The 22,487-nt window shown below is 41.1% G+C and overlaps 1 protein-coding gene across 3 annotated transcripts in view; it reads right to left on the bottom strand.

The window, feature by feature from the left end:
• The window catches only part of LOC132870536 (NACHT, LRR and PYD domains-containing protein 12-like), a 129,924-nt gene continuing 107,437 nt past the window's right edge, over positions 1–22,487 (bottom strand). For all 3 annotated transcript variants that reach the window (XM_060904212.1, XM_060904210.1, XM_060904211.1), the window contains 3 exons: positions 3,476–3,652; positions 1,841–2,014; positions 1–714 (listed from right to left, as the gene is read on the bottom strand). In XM_060904212.1, coding sequence (XP_060760195.1) covers positions 708–714; positions 1,841–2,014; positions 3,476–3,652 — 358 coding nt within the window. In that variant the 3' untranslated portion in view covers positions 1–707. The remainder of the gene's footprint in view (positions 715–1,840; positions 2,015–3,475; positions 3,653–22,487) is intronic.

Genomic DNA, 22,487 nt, shown 5'->3' with positions numbered 1-22,487 from the left:
CATGAGTTTATTTTCAGTAACTGTTGATTGTTTTGTGTGTGTGAAAAAATTTCATTTTAAATCAATAAACTAATTTGATACAACACAAATAATTACACTGGACATATTCAGTTCTTCAAATTGTATATGACTGATACAATTATACAATAGATTGTAAGTAGTGTATACTTCAGTAAAAGGGATGGCACTGATCCCATATCAGGTTCGATCGTCTGATATCAGAGTAAATGAACAGATTTGGTCTGATCCTGTTACAAAAAGATCTAAACTACATTAAACACCAACCAAAGGACAAAGTGATAAATGTGTCTTGTCGTGAGTCTCCTCGGGGCCTCAGATTAACTCCCCAAATGCCGATCCTGTGAGGTGAGAATCCCACCCATGTCCTGAAACTGTTCCTGTCCATTTCAGCTCCCTCTTCCACAGACTGGGTTCAGATCGAGTCCCTGTGCTTTTCCACCTGCTCTTTCAGGGTTTTTAAGGGACTGAGGTCCAGGCAGTTTCATGCAGATCACAAGTTGTTCCACATTCAGTGTAGAATTGTGTGCAGTCTGATTCACTGTGCACCATGAACACACACTGACCACGTCTCCGAGTCTCTTTCATTTGTTAGAACTAAATGACTGATGTGTTTATGAATGTGTTGTCTGTTCCCCAATATGGAAATGCAGGAACACCAGAGTCCTCATCTCACACACAGATGTTCATTACAACCTGAAAATAAAAGAAAAACATCTGGATTAATCCCCACACACTGGACTGTGGTACTTCATGACCAACAGCATGGAATCATCTCTGCTCCAAGAGAAACATTATTATCTCCTGTTTATAATTTAATCCAACAGGATAAAGCAGCTAGAGATAATGAGATGAGATTTATTCATCTCATCTCATTATCTGTAGCCGCTTATCCTGTTCTACAGGGTCGCAGGCAAGCTGGAGCCTATCCCAGCTGACTACAGGTGAAAGGCAGGGTACACCCTGGACAAGTCGCCAGGTCGTTAAAGGACTGACACATAGACACAGACAACCATTCACACTCACATTCACACCTACGGTCAATTTAGAGTCACCAGTTAACCTAACCTGCATGTCTTTGGACTGTGGGGGAAACCGGAGCACCCGGAGGAAACCCACGCGGACACGGGGAAAACATACTCCACACAGAAAGGCCCTCGCCAGCCACGGGGCTCGAACCCGGACCTTCTTGCTGTGAGGCGACAGCGCTAACCACTACACCACCGTGCCGCCCAACATTTATTCAGTCTTATATAATATCTGTGTTCTAACATTGACCTCCAACAAACGAAAACTTCCACAAGATCTAACAGGAAAGTGAGCAGACGTTTCCCATCACTGCTCTTATCCAATCCCAGGCTTTGGAGCTTTTTAAACAGTAACTCACACTGCGGTGGGTTTGATCTCTTGTTCTACATGTAGATTTAAGTGCAGACTTTAAGAAGAAGCCGAGGTGAAGTTTACAGGAACGACAGAAGACACGGTGTGGAGGTGGAGAGCAGGAAGGAGTGTCAGAGTGAGTCAAGTGGCTCCTTAAATCACATATTTGTGGCCGTGTGGCATTAAAGATGATCATTTTACTGAGTTTTGAGGAGAGTTGAGAAGAAAGTGTGCTGCTGATCAGAAACAGGGAAAAGCCGAGATCATCTTATTCAGACAAAAGCAGCAGGATGAAGTCAGAGACAGCAGGGTGAACATTTCTCACATTGGTTTCATTCCATGGCCTGGTCATGTGATATTTACTGACATTAAAGAAAAATAATAATAAGCTGAAATGATTATTCTTTTTTTCGACATTTATCTAAAAAAGGTGATGACTCACCTCAGTGTTTGTAGTTTGTAATGTTCATCATTCTGAAGAGCAGAGAGCAGCTTCTCTCCTGAGTCGCTTATTTCATTTCCAAGCAGATTCAGGTCTCTCAGCTGTGAGGGGTTTGATCTCAGAGCTGAAGCGAGAGCAGCACAGCCTTCATCTGAGACATCACAATCACACAACCTGCAGAGACACAATGACACACTTCACTGCCTCAGTTTATGAACATCAAGATTTACTTTGTGTGTCTTTAAGTTAGAGGTGTGTGTGTGTGTGTGTGTGTGTGTATAAGCTGCTTGCTGAAGGAGGAAGTGACCGCTCGCTCATTGTAATCAGAAACAAATTTCAGAAATAAATACAAATAATCAAACAGAACTTTATACGTACAATTTATTTGCAGTATTTACAAATTATTCCACCACTGCAGACTCCAATATGTTCAGGTTTGAGATGTCAATCATGTTCATTCCTGATTTACTGATTGGCAGTTGGTTATGAGGTTCCGCCCCTTTGAGAGATCTACCAATCATAATAAGGAGAAGCCGTGTGTCCAGGCAGGACAAAGGAAAAGCACACTGTGCAATAACCACAGAGATGTGTTTTTTTCCTGTGTAAAACGGACCTGCCCACTCCATTCCCTCCCAGTGAAGCTGTGCGTCTGGGCGGGGCTCAAAACGACATGTTTAAAGCCTGTTGTCCAATGAGCTTTCATCTTTCTGCCCATTAAAACAGCGAGTACACAAAGCCCTAACAGACACTAATAGATGCCGAGGCTCCAGTGGGGGTCTGTTAGCTGTGTGTGTGTGTGTGTGTGTGTGTGTCAGGGGCTTTTCACACAGACTGCACTGTTCACCACGAAACAGTGTGAGTTTAATGAACAAACAGCGCCACACTGCAGTGAGATCCTTCATCAATCTGATTCACTCAGATACTGAATTACACCAAGACGGAGGAATAAAATCGACACTTTGGGAAACGTTTCATTGCTGCATTTGAATGAAATGTTCGGGGAAGCTGGACTTCCAGTGGCGTCTTAAAGCGATCACCACTGACAGAGATGGACTCAAACATTACTGACTGTTTTAACAATTATTATTATTATTATTATTATTATTATTATTATTATTATTATTAATAATAATAACTAATAATAACTGTATTGTTGCCATGGTTTTCAATTTATTGGAAGTTCTTTTCTGCTCCTTTTTAATTTTTATTTATATGTAATTTTTTTTTTATCTCTTTATTTTTGTTCCTGCATCAGTTCTCTGGCATTAACGACTCATTTTCGTATCAAATTCTATATTCCTGAGATCATTTCCACCATGTCACTGCAGCTCACACAGAGGGCAGTTAGTTTGGGTCTCAGGTGCAGTTTGTGGGATTCGTTACAGTGTTGTAGTAAATTTCACAGTGAGTTCAGACACATCGCAGTTGGATCAAGTCCCGTTTTGTGCTGCAGCTTCTCACATACGTCCATCTGACCCAAAGACTCTGTGACAAATCATCAGTGTGCAGTGAACAGAAACAATCTTCCTCCTCAGGACACTGATGATGAAGCTAAAACCTCTGCTTCAGTCTCACTATTAGAGAATGGGTCTTACTGAGGAGCAGGTCATGTGACTCTCAGAGAGATGATCTTACCCCAGTTTCTCCAGTTTACAGTGAGGATTCTCCAGTCCAGCACAGAGACGCTTCACTCCTGAGTCTCCCAGATTATTATTATTAGACAGACTCAGCTCTCTCAGGTGTGAGGGGTTTGATCTCAGAGCTGAACTCAGAGCAGCACAGCCTTCATCTGAGACACCACAATAATACAACCTGCAGAGACACAATGACACACACTTCATCAACAGATTCCCATCTTGGTTTAATACTGACTTTAAAGATGATGAGTGTAAAATTAATTTTATTATTCAGAATGTCATGAGGATTTAATATCACCTGTTTATTCTCATTAACAGTGTATATCTGATTTTTATATCTGATATCTGATTATGATTTTTATGCCACGATTTACAACCAATGGGAGACTCCCTTTGTCGGCTGTCCACCAATCACAGGCTCCCATGCCACAATGGCGATTTGTTGATAAATATTTAGAAAATAAAAATATTATTACGAAATATATGAAACCATCAAAAACAACAAAAAATGGTAATATATATACTGGTTAGAGGTAAGGAACATTATTCAGTGATATCGTTTATTATTAACTCCAATCGTGATATAAAAGTTTCAAGTTTGACATCTGCCCACTTCAACCGCGCTGCTGGCACACGATGTCCTTGACCCTCATCGCTCTGAGCCAATTGGTATAATTACGACATCTTTTTTGTACTTTTATATATTGTCATGTTGATGAATAAAACTTAAACACATTTCCCGTGAAACAAGACGAGCTACTTTAGACTGGTTCCCTGCTCTCTTAGCACAGAGTGAGGATACAGTCCATGTCTCTGACGCTTGGTAGGATTCATTTTATTCAGGAACCAGTCCAGGAAAACACAATTTTCAATAAACACAGGTGAACTTTGTTTTGAGGAGTCAGACGTCATGATGCATGATTCACTTTGCATAATAATAATAATAATAATAATAATAATAATTTCAATTTATATAGCGCCTTTCACAAACCCAAGGACGCTTTACACAGGAGTTACCAAAAAAAAAAAAAAGCCACACTCGGAAGAGTAGTGTGAGGTAAAGAGAAAAGTTTTCAAGTTCGCTTTGAAGGAAGAGAGAGTGGAACAGTCACGAAGCGATTGTGGTAACGAGTTCCAAAGTTTAGTAGCAGCAACACCGAATGATCTGCCACCCATAGATGCCAGTTTAAAACGTGGGACAGTCAGAAGTCCACAGACAGAAGATCTGAGGGAGCGGGAGGGACAGTACAAATGAATTAGCTCACAGAGATAGGAAGGGGCGAAACCATGAAGAGCTTTATAGGTTAAAAGCAAGATTTTGTATTTGATCCGAGAGATAACTGGCAACCAATGCCATTGCTGTAAAACAGGAGTGATGTGAGCAGTGCGCTTGGTGAGTGTGAGGACTCTTGCTGCTGAGTTTTGGATGGACTGCAGGCGATTGAGCAATGTGGCAGGGAGACCATAAAAGAGAGAACTGCAATAGTCAAGACGAGAAAAAATAAATGCATTGACCAACATTTTGGCATCAGTTTCCAAGAGAAAAGGGCAGAGATGTGCAATATTGCGGAGGTGAAAGAAAGCATTCTTAGTAATTAGTTCAAGATGGGGTTCAAAAGTAAGGGTGGAGTCAAAGAGAACTCCAAGGTTTTTTATAACTTGGGAAGGACTAATAGACACACCATCAACATCAATAGTAAAACTGGAGAAGTTCAGAACCTGTCTTTTGGTACCTACTAATAGAACCTCCGTTTTGCCAGCATTAAGTTTAAGGTAGTTCTTATGCAGCCATTGCTTAAGGTCAGTGATGCAAGTCCTTCGCAGCTGGACATAGGCTATGGAAGGGGCGATAGTGATGTAGATTTGAATGTCATCAGCATAACAATGAAAGTTAAGGCCATGGTTACGAATAATCTGGCCTATAGGAGAAACACAGAATATAAAAAGAAGGGGACCAAGGACAGAACCCTGAGGCACACCTTGAGCAACAGTAGCAGTGGATGATTTATGAACACCAATAGAGATAAACTGTTGCCTGTTTGCTAGATATGACTGAAACCAGGCTAAAGCTAAGCCAGTAATAACAAAAGAAGACAGTCTGGAAATGAGTATCTCATGATGTACAGTGTCAAAGGCAGCTGTGAGGTCCAAGAGAGCAAGGACATTGAGATGACCAGCATCAGTTGAGAGCAGGAGGTCATTAACAACTCTTAAGAGAGCAGATTCAGTGCTGTGCAGATTGCGAAAGCCTGACACTGAGCAGGGGAACTGGGAGTGGTTGAGGAAGGAGGCTGAAGAAGTTTATTTATTGTATTAAACAGAGTTTTGGGTCTATAGTTTCCACTCTTAATGATGTTAGCATAGTAGGAGGATCGGGCAGCATTAAGAGCATCCTTATACTTTGCGATGTGTTCAGAGAAGAGTGAAAGATGAATAGTAAGGCCAGTTTTCTTATAAAGGCACTCTAGCCGCCTTCCCTTGGCCTTCATGGCCCTAAGCTCAGAGGTGAACCAAGGAGAGGCGCGATTTGCGGAGACCTGTCTAGTTTTAAGGGGAGTGAAAGTATTAAGTGTGTTAGATATAGTATTATTGTAAATAGAAACTGTATCATCAGGAGAGTAGAGATGGAAGTGGAGCAAAGAAAAAAATCCTGAACTTCTGAAAGTCAAACTAAGATGAGGGGGGCAACGTCCCCCGAAAAAAATTTTAATAACATAACACGCAAACCCCTGCATTCTAGTGCATTTTAGTACTTATTTTCACTAAAACAAGTTATAACTTTTTAAGCCTTTTTCTTTCATGTACATTAATGATTAACATGTCAAAAATATAAAATTTAATTCCCTTAGTTAATTAATAATTTTCAGGAGTGCATTGTTCTAAATTCAGAATTTTCACTATTGGATGTCAAAACATATAAAGTGATGCTGTTACATCTTATGTGCAATACTGCATATATGTTTAGAAAATAATAATTCAACTGATATTAAATAGTTCACACTTTCATGAAATTGAATTGATTCAATATCAAAACAGTCTTATTAATCAGATATATATTTATTGTAACAGTAAACTCATTCAGAACAGAAAAGATAAATCAGCCACATTATCTTGTAAAATTGAGCTTATTCAACACAAACTATTATCAAAAAGAATATTTTCTTATCATCATGTCACTTTAAAGATTTCAAACTATTAATAATGCTCTAAAACTTAACTGGTTTGAACTGTGTGTGTGTGTGTGTGTGTGTGTGTGTGTGTGTGTGTGTGTGTGTGTGTGTGTGTGTGTGTGTGAGAGACATGGAATGCACTGCAAAGTTCATAGTTTTGTAAAAACCAAAAAAGACAGTCTGCTAGGGTAAGTGAAAACCAGCTGTGAAACGGACACCACTAAATCTAGACCCTCTTCTTCTTCTTCGGTTGTTCCACAGCCTTACAGCTGTTTTGTTTTCTCCTACGCTTTCCCCAAAAGGTTCGTTCCATACACATGGCATTTGTGACTCTTGTGTCACGAGAGAACTCTTGAGCAAACTTTATTAGATGTGGAGACATGGACAGTGGTAGGGAATGTTCTGCCATGAATGATAATAAAGAAGCCTCCTGGTCTGATTTCCTATCAAGAAAACTAATGATTGGTTTTGCTGGAGTCGTCTGACTGGCTGAGCAAGAAGCAGCACTGTGAACATTCTCAGAAGGCATCGTGCAAGTAGTACTGGTGGCTCCTTTCTCCATTGCATTTACATTGTGAAATACTGCGGGAAGAGTCTGGTTTGTTCTCTTCAGTCTACGAGCTTCAATGTGCTTCTTACGCTTACTGTGGCTTCGGAGGTCTTTCTTCCCAGATGACTCGTATTTAAGCAGCTCAAAACAAAAAATGGAAAAAATATATTCTCTCACACTTAAAATGTTAATATTTAGAGGTATACAAATTCATAAATGACTCATTAAATATAGCTAACCAATTATATCCCAATAAATGGCATACTAATAAATTATAATATCATTTATATTGAGTGTGTGGTTCATTTTTTATTTTTACTAACATTAACACTTCAATACGCCGATACGGTTTACAATATCATGCACGCTCACTGATAACTACTTTTATTTGCGGTCATTATCAGTCACGTCAAGTCAATAAGAATTCATTCACAATTTTCTAAATCTCAACATGGATCTCAAGTACAACAAATTAAGAATGAGAAAAAATTACTTACCACGTGCATAATGCATATCCTGGCCTGTCCACTTTCCTCACACAGTCCGATAAAAAGTCACCGTTTGCATCTTTCTCCTCCAGCCATGACCATTTGAACTTGTTCTTTACCTTTCCTTCTATGCTACGGATATCCACCGACCTGTCAACTTGTTTGTACATTATTATTGCTGAATCGGTAAACACATTTCAATAGAGAAGGCTCTTCAATTGTCTCGCTCAATAGAAAGGTACACAAAAGAAAGACCGCGTTTTCTAAAGCACGATATCACGATAAAATCTCGTTCACATGACATGAGATATGTATATTAGCATATAAGGTCTTGTACACACCAGCAAGCATTGCGAGACTACAAAAATGGCAGCGCCCTGTCACCGAACATAAACAAGGCGTGCGATCGCAAAACCGAATTTCTATGAAACGGAACGCAAAAAATCAGAAAAATAAATTTCTCCATTCGGAAAACCAGAGATTTTCAAGAGTTTTGTCAAATATCCGGATTTCCGGGTAAATCCGGAAGACTTTCATCTATAGGAGAGGAAACCTCAGCAAATTTACAAAAAGAAGAGAGGAGAGAGGCAGAGAAAGAATGCACATCAATAGAAGAAAGATTACGTAAAGAGACAGTAGAACGCAGAGGAAGTTGAGAAGGCGGCTCTGGCAGCGGGGGCGTGGTCAAGCGCCGGTCTGTGACAGGAGGGCGGAGTCGGGGAAGGTAAGTGGCAGAATCGCTTCACCTGAGGGTAATTAACCTGTGTTTGTGTGTGTTTTCCCCAGTAAACCGCCCTCTACTTAAGGAGGGAGAGGGAGAGCAGAAGGGAGCGCTCTCCCCAGCCAGACGACTTGTGTGTGTGTGTGCGTGGCTGAGAGAGTGGTGTATGCGTCTGAAAAGAGCAAATAAAAAAAATAATTGAATTTTACTCTGTCCTGCCGTCCTCTGTGCTCCACTCACACGCGATTCTCGCTACAGTGGTGCTGAAACCCGGGAGATAAGGTACTTGGTCCTGTTGCCCACGTCGAGCTCCAAATTAATCGCCAAGTGGCAAGGACCCTTTGAGGTCACACGGCGAGTCGGGGACGTCGACTATGAGGTTAGGCGAACGGACAGGGAGGGGGCGCTACAGATCTACCACCTCAATCTGCTAAAACTCTGGAACGAGGAGGTCCCCGTGGCGTTGGTGTTGGTAGTTCCGGAGAAGGCGGAGCTGGGGCCGGAGGTCCAAAAAGGGACATTCGCATCTCGTACCTCTCCGGTCCCCTGTGGAGACCACCTCTCCCCGACCCAACTCACGGAGGTCGCCCAGTTGCAGGCCAAGTTTTCGGATGTGTTCTCACCCCTGCCCGGTCGCACTAACCTCATAGAACACCACATAGAGACGCCCCCGGGGGTGGTAGTGCGTAGCCGTCCTTAAAGATTACCCGAACACAAAAAAAAGGTGGTTCGGGAAGAACTTCAGGCCATGCTCGAAATGGGCATCGTCGAGGAGTCCCACAGTGACTGGAGCAGCCCGGTGGTCTTGGTTCCTAAGGCCGACGGCTCGGTCCAGTTCTGTGTGGACTATATAAAAGTCAACGCGGTGTCTAAATTCGATGCGTACCCAATGCCTCGTATTGATGAGCTGCTCGATCGACTAGGCATGGCTCGCTTTTACTCGACACTGGATTTGACGAAGGGATATTGGCAGATCCCCTTGACTCCATTATCCCGGGAAAAAACGGCCTTTTCCACACCGTTCGGTTTACACCAGTTCGTCACACTTCCGTTTGGGCTGTTTGGGGCGCCCGCTACGTTTCAGCGGCTGATGGACCGGGTCCTCTGGCCCCACGCCACCTACGCGGCCACTTACCTTGACGACATCATTATTTATAGTAATGACTGGCAGCGGCACCTGTAACACCTGAGGGCCGTCCTTAAGTCGCTGAGGTGGGTGGGGCTCACTGCCAACCCGAAGAAGTGTGCGATTGGGTGGGTGGAAGTACGGTATCTGGGCTTCCACTTGGGTAACGGGCAGGTGCGTCCCCAAATTAATAAGACAGCAGCGATTGCGGCCTGCCCGAGGCCCAAGACCAAAAAGGGGGTGAGACAGTTCCTGGGTCTGGCTGGCTACTATCGTAGGTTTATACCTAATTATTCGGATGTCACCAGCCCGCTGACTGACCTCACTAAAAAGGGGGCGCCAGATCCGGTCCAGTGGACGGAGCAGTGCCAGCGGGCTTTCTCTGAGGTAAAGGCTGCACTGTGTGGGGGGCCACTTTTACACTCCCCTGACTTCTCTCTCCCTTTTATGTTGCAGACGGATGCGTCGGACAGAGGGCTGGGGGCCGTTTTGTCCCAGCAGGTGGAGGGGGAGGATCGCCCCATCCTGTACATTAGTCGGAAGCTGTCAGTGCGTGAGGGGCGCTACAGCACCATAGAGAAGGAGTGCCTGGAGATCAAGTGGGCGGTCCTCGCCCTCCGTTACTACCGGCTGGGGCGCTCTTTCACCCTCTGTTCGGACCACGCGCCCCTCCAGTGGCTCCACCGCATGAAGGATGCCAACGTGCGGATCACCCGTTGGTATCTGGCACTCCACCCCTTCAACTTCAAGGTGGTCCACAGGCCGGGGGCGCAGATGGTCGTGGCGGACTTCCTCTCCCGTCAAGGGGGGGGGGGGGGAGTCGGCTGCGGGCCGGACGGGCGCCCGGCCTGAGTCGGGCGGTGGGGGTATGTGGCAGCGGGGGCGTGGTCAAGCGCCGGTCTGTGACAGGAGGGCGGAGTCGGGGAAGGTAAGTGGCAGAATCGCTTCACCTGAGGGTAATTAACCTGTGTTTGTGTGTGTTTTCCCCAGTAAACCACCCTCTACTTAAGGAGGGAGAGGGAGAGCGGAAGGGAGCGCTCTCCCCAGCCAGACGACTTGTGTGTGTGTGTGTGCGTGGCTGAGAGAGTGGTGTATGCGTCTGAAAAGAGCAAATTAAAAAATCATTGAATTTTACTCTGTCCTGCCGTCCTCTGTGCTCCACCCACACGCAATTCTCGCTACAAAGGCACACTGAGACAACACTCAATCAACTTGCGGTCAGTAAAACCTCATCAGAACCCGATACAGATACAATTTTTATACCAGTAGAGCGAAGCGAATCAAGTATATGACCAGGATTATGTGTGGGAAAGTCAACATGCTGAGTTCAACCAAAACATTCAAAGACAGTCAAGAGCTCATCAGTCAGGGAGCAACTAACGTCAACATGAATATTAAAGTCACCCAGAAGAATGACGGCAGGACAGACAGATGAGGCGACAGTTAGCAGCTCATTCAGTTCAGACAGAAAAAGAGATGGTGATGATTTGGGAGGTCGATAGATTAAAGAGCAGCAACATCGGTGTGGGAGTGGAGGTTTTCAAAGCCAGATATTCACAGGATGTGACATCATGACAATCTCTAAGTTTCAAACCACATCGGAAAACTGCAGCGAGACCTCCACCTTTCCCTGTGAGACGTGGCTTTGATATATATGTGTATCCAGCTGGTGAAGACATATAATAATAGTAGAAATATGCTACTGCCGGTGTTCTGATAAACGGTCCTACATCCGCGAAGTGTCCTACGGTAGGAGCAGGGCCGTTGACAGCTTTGGCTGGGCCCAGGACAAAATAATCTGAGTGGCCCCCCCCCCAAATAATCTGAGTGCCCCCCCCTCCCCACACACACACATATGCGCGCACGCACATCGCCACACAGCAACCACCCACACCCAACCCCTCTTTTCACAGTCTCCATTCACTCCAACCCTTAAATAACAGGTATTCCAAGCCCATTATAACAGTCAACCATTTTATTTCAACATTTCAACATATTTACAGTTTGAACATTTCCTTAGTCTGTAACTATTCAGGTGCAAAATGCAATGCGCCGGACTTTTGCTGTGGCAAAGTCGTCAATAAGGTCATTGAAGTCCAGCTTCTTTGCAAGTTCGCACTCTATAGAGAGCATAGCCAGCCCATTGAGCCTCTCCTGTGACATGTTTGAGTGCAGGTAGTTGATAAACCAAAATGATTGTTTACAGGATGGAACTGGGCCTCAATGAGAACGGAGTTATGGCTTTCCCAAAATCTGAACATAGAAGCATCACCACTAGTGATGTGTACAGTGAGTTTTTCAGTGTATTTTTTTGTCTTGTTTTTCATAAATGTCCTTTCCGTACTCGATTTAGAATGTTACAAAAAAATTGACACCCTCCCAACCACGTAACATTAGCCTATCTGACCTGGGGGCTGACATGTTTATTACGGATAAACCAAAAGGATTACAATGTTCCCTGGATATAGAACTGGACCGAGAAGATTTCAAAATCTTAACGTGTAAGCAACAACAATAAAACAGAGGTTGTTTTATTCATTTAGGGCTTATTAGGCTACTTTCATTAATTGCGCTTTTCACACAGGCCTATCATTTTTCACTTGAGCAGGGGAATTGTTTGAAGAGTATCCAGTCTAAGCGAAAGTTTAATGTTTTGCAACAGACTAACCTCAAAACACCCCATTTATAGCCCATTCGTTACATTAAACTCTATCTAGCTGGCAATTTCACATGCCGTCGTATCTACACTGGATGATTTCCAACAAAATAAGGTTTAATTAACAAGAGGCAGCGTTCCATGGGCTTTCAGCTAACCGGAGTCCAGCTCAGCGCAGCTCAGCAAGCGTGCCTAAAACATTTGGATATGATTGCGGGCCAATGTGCTATTCTTTGCTTCATTGAGATATATGCAACACAGTGTTATTAAACCGATATGTTTATGAAATAATTCAATGCCCTGTGCATTTCAGTGTTCACTCAGTGTACCCTGCTATCCCCTACTTTATAATTATGAATGGCGCGTCGCGCGTGCTGGGGTTACATTACGGGGCTGGAAAAAAGTTATCTGTGTCTTACCTGGCTCAGCTAAATATCTATGCAGTGAGCCCCTGAGGCTCTTGGCTTCTTCATCTCTTTTTCTCTTTTCTTTGCTCCTGACTTGTGCATGTTGGCAAACGGGCTCGCACGCTTATTGTCGAAGCGTTATGATGGAATAGTGCCGTGTTATTTGGCGCCTTAATCAAAGACCAAACCATTTCTGCATTAGGGGTGGTAGGTGGGTTCTTGAATCTATTTTCGAAGACAATAAAGGCAAAAGAACCAGAAATCATTCATTGAATGCAAATATAGCACATTTTTCTCCCCCAAATCAACACATTTTGAAATGAAACAGAATGATTAATGGCATCTTCATGAGGGACCAGTTCTGGGCCCCCCCTCATGCCTGGGCCCGGGACAAAATACCCGGTTGTCCCCCCCTGTCGACGGCCCTGGGTAGGAGGGGATGTCAGACATGTCTGTGGAGCAGTCCTACATTGCAGGAAATCCTACAGTGTGATTGAACTTTAACTTTTAGTCATAGTTCGCAGTTTTTCCCTCTGCAAAGAACATGCTTCTACATTGATACAACGTCCACCAACCCTGTCAGAATTCATATGAATGTAGGATGTTCTGACAATTCAAACGACTCCGTCAGAATATGCTTTTACATTCATATGAATCTAGGACGCTCTGACTCTTCAGTTGACCCTGTCAGAATATGTAGAATTAATAGTTTTTTTTGTCACTATTCACAAGTACCATTTGCTCTATTAAAATGAGTGTAGGAAGTTATTACAATTCAAATGACGCCGCAGGACATTCTCACAACTCATATGACCCCATCAGAATATGCTTCTACAGTAATAAATGAATGTAGGATGTTCTGACAATTCAAAAGACCCCTTCAGAATATGCTTCTACATTAAAATATGAGTGTAGGACGTTCTTACAATTCAAATGACGCCGCAGGACGTTCTGACAACTCCTATGACCACATCAGAATATGCTTCTACAGTAAGTAGGACGTTCTGACTATTCAAATGACCATCGGAATATGTTTTTACAGTATATGAATGTAGGGTGTTCTGACATATGCTTCTACATTAAAATAGGAGTGTAGGACGTTCTGACAGTTCAAACGACCTCATCAGAATATTATTTTACTTTAATATATGAATGCAGGACTTTCTGACAACTCAATGACCATCAGAATATGCCTTTACATTAACATATGAATGTAGGAAGTTTTGACAATTCAAATGACCCCACTAGAATATACTACACTCACTGTAAAAAAGAATAAGTTAAGCTTACTTGAAAAAATGGTGGAAACTCGTTGCCTCAAATAAATGAAGTAATATAACTTGTTCTCTTTCAAGTTATCTTTACGTTTAAAAGTAATCTCCACTGAAATTATTTGTTATCCTTACTTGGAACTTGAATGTTGAGGTTGCTTAAAACCAACTAGTAATGTTTACTTCAAACCAGCTAGTAAAGGTTACTTGGAGCAAAGTTGTGTTACTGGTGTTAAATGGGTTTCTCTTACTTTCAGCTGTGTAATGGAACCTAATTCCTGATTGTAAGGTTTACTTGCAGAATCTACACCTTACTTATAGTTTGTAAGTATCAGCAACTTGAACAATTAATGTCTCACTTACACAATGTAATGTAATTAAAGTGCTGATGACACGTTTTTGACATCTTTGGCGATGTTTTATAACATAAAAAGTAATTCCCGATGATCCATATATTAATTCACGAAGGCGCCTATTTTACAAGTTATGATAAAAAACGCGGCTATTTGGGCAAATTTGATGGGGCTGCAGCACCCAGGAGACGAAGGAGGAGGAGGGGCTATATGATGTCAGCGAAAGAACCTTCCTCCTAACTTACCAGTTTGTTGTTGATGCGACAGGTGTTCAGTTTGTCATTATTATTATTATACATTATATATATATATATATATATATATATATATATATATATTAGTTATTATGCCTTCGTGTTGTGTTGCCGGCTTTTGCTCCAAAACCCACAAGGATGGGGTAAGTTTATTCAAGTTTCCCAGAGATCCCGAGCTGCATGCGAAGTGGATGAAGCAAGTCAGGCGCACTCGTGACAAGTGGGAGCCCTCACCAACATCCGTCCTGTGCTCTGAACACTTCGATTTGGATTGTTTTGACACCCTTCCCAGCTTAAAAGAATCTCTTGGGTGTTCAGTTCAGCACAAATGTGTGCTGCTACCATCAGCAGTGCCTACACAGTGTTGCCAGATTGGGAGGTTTCCCGCCCAGTTGAGCGGTTTCAAGTGCATTTTGGTGGGTTTTGAACATATTTTGGGCTGGAAAACGTCAGCAGTATGTGTTGCCAGATACCGCTGAAGTTTTCCAGCCCAAAATATGTTCAAAACCCACCAAAATGCACTTGAAACCACCCAACTGGGCGGGATTCCTCCCAATCTGGCAACACTGCCAGTATTCCAGAGGGGGTCTACTAGTAGCTATGCCAGATCCAAAGACAGTCCTCCTGTCAGAACATGTGTTGTGAAACGACATAAGATAAAGGTACGTAGAGCTATAGATTCTACATGATAATCATAAATGTAATCATAAAGTCGGCGTGATATCAGTCATGTATTTGCTTGTGAAAGCTTGCGGCTTCCATGTAACTGCCGCCTAGCAACGAGAGGCAAAGGGTAAAGAGGGTAGGCTATCATAGATTCTATTCGGAAGAGATCAACACAATTCTAGACTCCCAGAAGAGGAAGAGCTAGCACTAGAGAGTTCACCGGCGTTTTCATGCGCCATTTCCATTGAGTAGAACCAGAGTAGAACAGCCAGTGAACCGCAGCGTGTTCTTCCGCTGACATCACAACATGGCCGCGAGCCACGGACCCAGTTTTCTTGCGCTGTGCAATTAAAAGTTGGATATTTGCGTAACAACAGCTTCTTTTCACGTAATTATAACAGAAATCTAACATGTTTGCCATGTTGTATAGTTTATTTAAGAAACTGCATAGAGTCATGTTCGTGTCATCAGCCCTTTAAATGTTATGTTATTTTTATTGCAAGACATAAAATGGCATAACAACATATTGGAGCATCAATACAGTTTTCATTCAGTCAATAACTTTTTTAACCCTTTAATGCGCAACATGGGTCACAAGTGACCCGGCTGCGTTTAATTTGCTTTTTATCTCTGCAATAAATTATTTTCATGACCCCACACTCCATGAATTCCTCAATTAACTTGTTTTTGTTCATTTCAAAACTTTTTTAAATTTATATCTCTAAACAATTTTAAATAAAAATACTTTTTTTGTCACTACCCCTCTAATGCACAACATGGGTCACAAGTGACCCGCATTCATTTTCTATGGAGTTTTGTTGAAGGTTTAGTGTTTCTTAGCTAGTTTTTTTTTTTTTAATTAATTTTTCATTTAATTTACCAAGTTTCCATCACTTATTCAGTTTTTTTTCAAACATTAATTATTCTTTTCATTAATTTATGGTTACCCATTGAATTATAACACTTTTTATGTAGCTATATTATATTTGCACACATGGGTCACAAATGACCCGCATTAATTTCCTATGTAAAAGAATCAGAATTTATTTGCAGTAATAGAATAAGAATCAGAACAAGAATAAGAATCAGAATTTATTTGCAGTAATATTTGAAATTAGTTTATTTCATCATTTAATATCAAAATTTATCATTACATATTCAGCTTTTAAAAAACAGCAATAATTATGTTCATTCCACTATGGCTACTCCATGAATTGGAATACATTTTGTGAAGTAGCCATAGTGGAATGAACATAATTATTGCTGTTTGTGTCTGGTTGCAGTCACATGAGTCGTTATGGTCACATGGGACATTCACATGTTCACATTTTAGAATAGAATGTGTTTTTATTCCTCATTCTCACATTCACACAGAAGTAGCCAACATGACTTCACCACTGAAGTGTGAAGTGTGTGAAATGTGACCTCCTCACCCCACAAACTGCCACTAACAGCCTCATTACCATAACAAAATGAGTGATTAGTGTATTGGGGAAAAGCGGTCGGGCCAAATGGCCCCTATGTGGGTCTTCTAGGTAGACAGAAAAATGCTGGGACTTCTGGTGTTAAGATAAAAAATATTATGCGAACCGGCGGCACGGTGGTGTAGTGGTTAGCGCTGTCGCCTCACAGCAAGAAGGTCCTGGGTTCGAGCCCCGGGGCCGGCGAGGGCCTTTCTGTGCGGAGTTTGCATGTTGTCCGCGTGGGTTTCCTCTGGGTGCTCCGGTTTCCCCCACAGTCCAAAGACATGCAGGTTAGGTTAACTGGTGACTCTAAATTGAGCGTAGGTGTGAATGTGAGTGTGAATGGTTGTCTGTGTCTATGTGTCAGCCCTGTGATGACCTGGCGACTTGTCCAGGGTGAACCCCGCCTTTCGCCCGTAGTCAGCTGGGATAGGCTCCAGCTTGCCTGCGACCCTGTAGAAGGATAAAGCGGCTAGAGATAATGTGATGTGATATTATGCGAACCATTTCACTACAAATAACAAAAAAATAATATTCTAAAAATCTAAATCATTTCTAATAGTAATCTGATTAAAAAGGTTGTTGGTATATTTAAAACATTAAACATTGTACATTATGTACAGCAACTAACACTGTAAGCACCAATACTGAACTTCACTGCATTAGTAGCTATAGTGAGCCATGGACAACTGGAATATTAACTTTCAAACTGTGGGGAAGTGGTAAATGTAACTGAATAAAACTGATTGGGTAAGATAATATTATATTGGCATGGGCACAGGCATGTATACATTGAGAACGCGCCGAGACAGCAGTCTCAGTTCTTACATGTATCACAAATGACCACAGTAACTGAATGGTCCTTGCATATAGGCCGTGTGCATTTGGAGCAGGAGAGGGTGACTTTCCTATCTCTGGCAGTTGGACAAAGGCTGCATCTCTTCCTCTTTGATTTTCCTCCCTGTCTTAAGTCCTCTTGTGGATGGATGGTCTCAGCACTCCCCCTTTTCACACCACATGTTGCCATGGCCTCAGTAACATTCCTCCGGAGATGAACAGAGGTCTCCATGCGCCTGTTCATGTGAGGCATGATGAGCTCTTTGGCCAACTCCTTGATGAAAAGCTGCCGTGCATTTGGCACACCATTCATATAGTCAGGGTGTTGTGCAGTAAAGATGGTGAAGGCGTTCAGTGCTCTGGCATGTTTTGCCAGAGCACTGTACAATTATCTTCAATAATAACTCTGTAACAGTTGTGTAATAAATATGTAATATTACAACTGAAAATAAATACTTACACGTAGTTTTGCAGAAGCAGCTTTGTAAACTTCTAAAATGAGTGTCAACAGTCAGCGATCAACAGTGGTCCGACTTTAAATGTTTTCCTGACAGGAAACACTTGCAAATATCATAGTTCCTCAGAACACCAAATCTAGGTTAAATTAAAATAAACTTAAGTAAAAAAATTTTTTATGCTTCAAACATTACCTACTTTATAAACTTTTTAAATATTGTAGGTGAAAGTATTGATTTTTTAAGGTGTAAGTGAGAAAACCATATCCATGCTTGGAATTACATTAGAAATGAATGCGGGTCACTTGTGACCCATGTCTGCGAATTAATGGAGAAATTACAAATACATGTTTATTTATGAGATACAAAAGTAAAAATGATAAAAAATAGTTTTTGTGCATCAAACCCTACCTAATCTGTCAATTTATAAAATATTATAGGGTTAAATGCATTGTTTCAAGAAGTTGTAAGAGAGAAAACCATGTCCTTGCTGGAAATTACATTAGAAATGAATGCGGGTCACTTGTGACCCATGTTGTGCGTTAGAGGGGGTTACAATAGCTTGCGCATTAAAGGGTTAAAGCTTACTTCCATTTAACACATCCAACCCAGAGAAGCATAACATTCCACTTAAAGTGTCAGTCCACCATTTCTGGAATTAAACTCATTTTCTCCACCTCCACTCGAGTTAAATAACTGAGTTTTACCTTTCTCCTATTCATCCAGCCGTTCTCCTTGTCTGGCGACGCAACAGCACACAGAAAACAAACTTCCACAACTCATTTTGAATGATTTCATTTTATTGGAACACTTCAAGATGGCCAACTATTTGTTTTGAACAGGTTTACGGATTTGTACCAAATCTTACAAAACTGATTACAAAAACTGATTACATTTTGGATGTCTCAAATGCAGTGTTGGGCACGCTACTTTCAAAAAGTAATTAGTTATAGTTACTAGTTAACTTTTCCTGTTAACTAATTGGTTAACAGAACCAATTCGTAACGTTATCTACACTATATTAATATTTTTGTGGGACAATGTGAGATAAGACATCTATCAAATTTAATATATTTTTGTAGTTATTAAAATTGTTATGTTACTAATTACTGGCCACTGACGAGGACAAACACTTTGTTCCTTGTTTATAGCACATCTGTAATTATAAGATGAAGAACAGACTTAAAAAAGTTGGTGGGCAGAATGTCCAATTCAGATGTTGAGGAACTGAGATTTTGTACAGTTTTTTCAAGAGTCTCATAATCAATTAACAAAATTCTGACATTATGTTGAAGTTATCTATCTGTGTCATTGGTGATTGCAGTTTTTCAATTTTTTGCAACTGAGATATATTATGAGGAATATTCTGCCGTATTTTATCAATTTTACCTTTGAAAAAGGATGCAAACTCATTGCATTTATTAACTGAGAGAAGTTCAGGTGCTAATTGTGGTGGGGCATTAGTTAGCTTCTCTACTGTTGAAAATAGCACACGGGCATTGTTCATATTCCTGCTGATGATGTTGGAGAAGAAAGACTGTCTTGCTTTACGAATTTCATAATTATAATTACAAAGCATCTCTTTATGGATTTGATAATGAATGTGAAGTTTAGATTTGCGCCATTTTCTTTCAGTCTTTCTACATTCTCTCTTTAGCAGTTTAACAGCCGGGTACTGCTTCCATGGTGCTTTCTGCTTATCATTGACTCTTTTGATTTTGAATGGAGCAATATCATCCATAATTTGGGTCATATTTAAATTAAAAAATTCCAGTAAATCATCTACAGAGTCTGACATTTTGGTTGAGTTCTGAGAGAGAGCTTGCTCAAAGAGAGCACATGTGTTGTCTTTTATGACTCTCCTACCTATAGTCGTTGAGCTGTTCTGAATGTGAGGAGACATAGAAACATCAAAGAAAACACAGAAATGATCGGATAAGGCCAGGTCAACAACAGTATTAGAAACAGTAAGACCCTTTGTGATGACGAGGTCAAGAGTATGACCACGAGAGTGGGTCGGCCCCTGTACATGTTGTACTAGGTTGAAGTTGTCAATAATTGCAAGTAGTCCTTTGGCATAACTGTTATCAGTATTATCTACATGCAAGTTAAAATCCCCAGATATAATAAGACAATCAAACTCTAAGCAAATGACTGTTAACAGTTCACCAAACTCTTCAAGAAAGACTCCGGCTTCAAATTATAAATACATCCCTGGAGACTGGCGTTGTTCCTGTGTCCCTAAAAAAAGCCGTTGTAAAGCCCCTTCTTAAAAAAAATAATCTGGATCCTTCAGTATTAAATAACTACAGGCCAATATCAAATTTACCATTCATTGGGAAAATCCTTGAAAAAATTGTCTTCAATCAATTAACTGCCTTCTTGACAGCAAACAGCCATTTTGATAATTTTCAGTCAGGATTTCGTGCCAATCATAGCACTGAAACAGCACTGATTAAAGTTATAAATGACATGCGTCTTAATACTGATGCAGGCAAAACATCGGTCCTGGTATTACTGGACCTCAGTGCAGCTTTTGATACTGTTGATCACAACATACTGCTATATCGACTTGAACACTGGGTTGGATTGACTGGTAAAGTTATCAATTGGTTAAAATCATACTTAAAAGATAGAAGCTTCTTTGTTACCCTGGGAAATTGTTCCTCAACGTCAATGCCCTTGACCTGTGGTGTCCCCCAGGGGTCGATTCTTGGACCATTACTTTTCAACCTTTATATGCTCCCACTTGGGCAAATTATCAATAAAAATTCAATTTTGTATCACTGCTATGCAGATGACACCCAAATTTATTTTGCTCTATCACCTAATGATTATGCCCCCCTTGAATGTCTCTACCAGTGTATCGATCAAATCAATAGCTGGATGTCACAAAATTTTCTTCAGCTGAACACAGATAAAACAGAAGTAATTCTATTTGGAAAAAAAGATGAAAGACTCAGGATTACCACTATTCTTGACACAAAAGGGATTAAAACTAAAGAAATGGTTAAAAATCTTGGTGTTTTCATTGACAGCGAGCTAAACTTTGACAGTCACATGAAAGCAATCACTAAAACGGCATTTTATCACCTAAAAAACATTTCCAAACTAAGAGGACTTATGTCAAAAATGATCTGGAAAAACTAATACATGCCTTCATCTCTAGTAGGGTTGATTACTCCAATGGCCTTTTCACAGGCCTGCCAAAAAAAACCATCAAACGACTTCAGCTGGTTCAAAATGCAGCGGCTAGGGTTCTCACACGAACAAAAAGAACAGAGCACATTACCCCAATTCTAAGGTCCCTTCACTGGCTTCCAGTAAGCTACAGAATTGACTTTAAAGCATTGCTGCTGGTGTACAAATCTCTAAATGGTACAGGGCCCAGTTACCTCTCTGATATGTTGAAGCGGCCTAACCCAATCAGATCTACCAGATCAAAACAGAAAAATTTACTATTAAAACCAGTTGTTAAAACAAAGTGTGGTGAAGCAGCTTTTAGCTACTATGCAGTACAGCTATGGAACCAACTGCCAGAGGACATTAAAAATGCTCCTGCTGTTGGCAGCTTCAAATCTAGGTTAAAGACCAAGCTGTTCTCAGATGCTTTCTGTTAAATAATTAATATTGTCTTCTTTACATTTTTTATAATCTTTACTTTCTCTGCATGTTTTAAATTTACTTTAATTTTAACTTTATTCTATTTTATTCTTTATTCTATTCTGCTGGTTTCTTTTTTTCTCCTCCTATTTGAACTTCTACTTCATTTTATTATTTTATTTCTACTATTGTTTAATTCTTATTTTCTTTTAATTCTTTTAATTAATTGTTTTAGAATAAAAATAAAATTATTTTATGTAATTTTATTTCTCTATTGTTTACTGTTTTTACTTCTGTAAAGCACATTGAACTGCCATTGTGTATGAAATGTGCTATATAAATAAACTTGCCTTGCCTCGACATAATGTGCATTGCATGTAGACATTTTTGCCTTTTATTTCAAGTAATGAAAAGTCCTGGCTGTATTTCCAGTGTGAAAGCGCAGTGCTGGGCTGACCGCTCGCCATCGCTGGGTCTTCTGACTGAAAGAGCGCGCAGTAGTGCAGTAGGCGGAGCCTACCTACGTGTGCTGTCTAAATCTACTCTGATTGGCTTACTGTGCCGTTGTCTCGCATCTCCCCGCCCCACACTAAAGCAGAGGAAAGAAAGGCTGAGCGAGCAGCGTGCCAACTGAGAACAGCTTTAATAAAGTAACGCATAGTATTTTATTGTAAGTAACGGGAACGGCGTTATAACGATGTAAAAAGTAATTAGTTAGATTACTCGTTACTAAAAAAAGTAACGCCGTTTATTTCTAACGCCGTTATTCCCATCACTGCTCAAATGGCACACACGCACATTTAGTCGTCTCGGACGATCGGACGCGGGGTTTTCCGAGCATAGCACTTCTTTCAAAAATTCAATGTTTTAATGATCTTTCCTGCTCAGACAAAAATAAAAAGTCCAAAATCTATTTTCCTGTCAAAATTTAAAACCAAGGATCAGCAAAGTAGCAGCAATAAAATAAAAAACTACACCAGTTTCCCCTTC

The sequence above is a fragment of the Neoarius graeffei genome, chromosome 22, assembly GCF_027579695.1.
Source record: "Neoarius graeffei isolate fNeoGra1 chromosome 22, fNeoGra1.pri, whole genome shotgun sequence".
Taxonomy (NCBI): Eukaryota; Metazoa; Chordata; class Actinopteri; order Siluriformes; family Ariidae; genus Neoarius; species Neoarius graeffei.
Note: the sequence above shows the minus strand (reverse complement) of the source record. Positions and strands in the feature narration are given on the sequence as shown.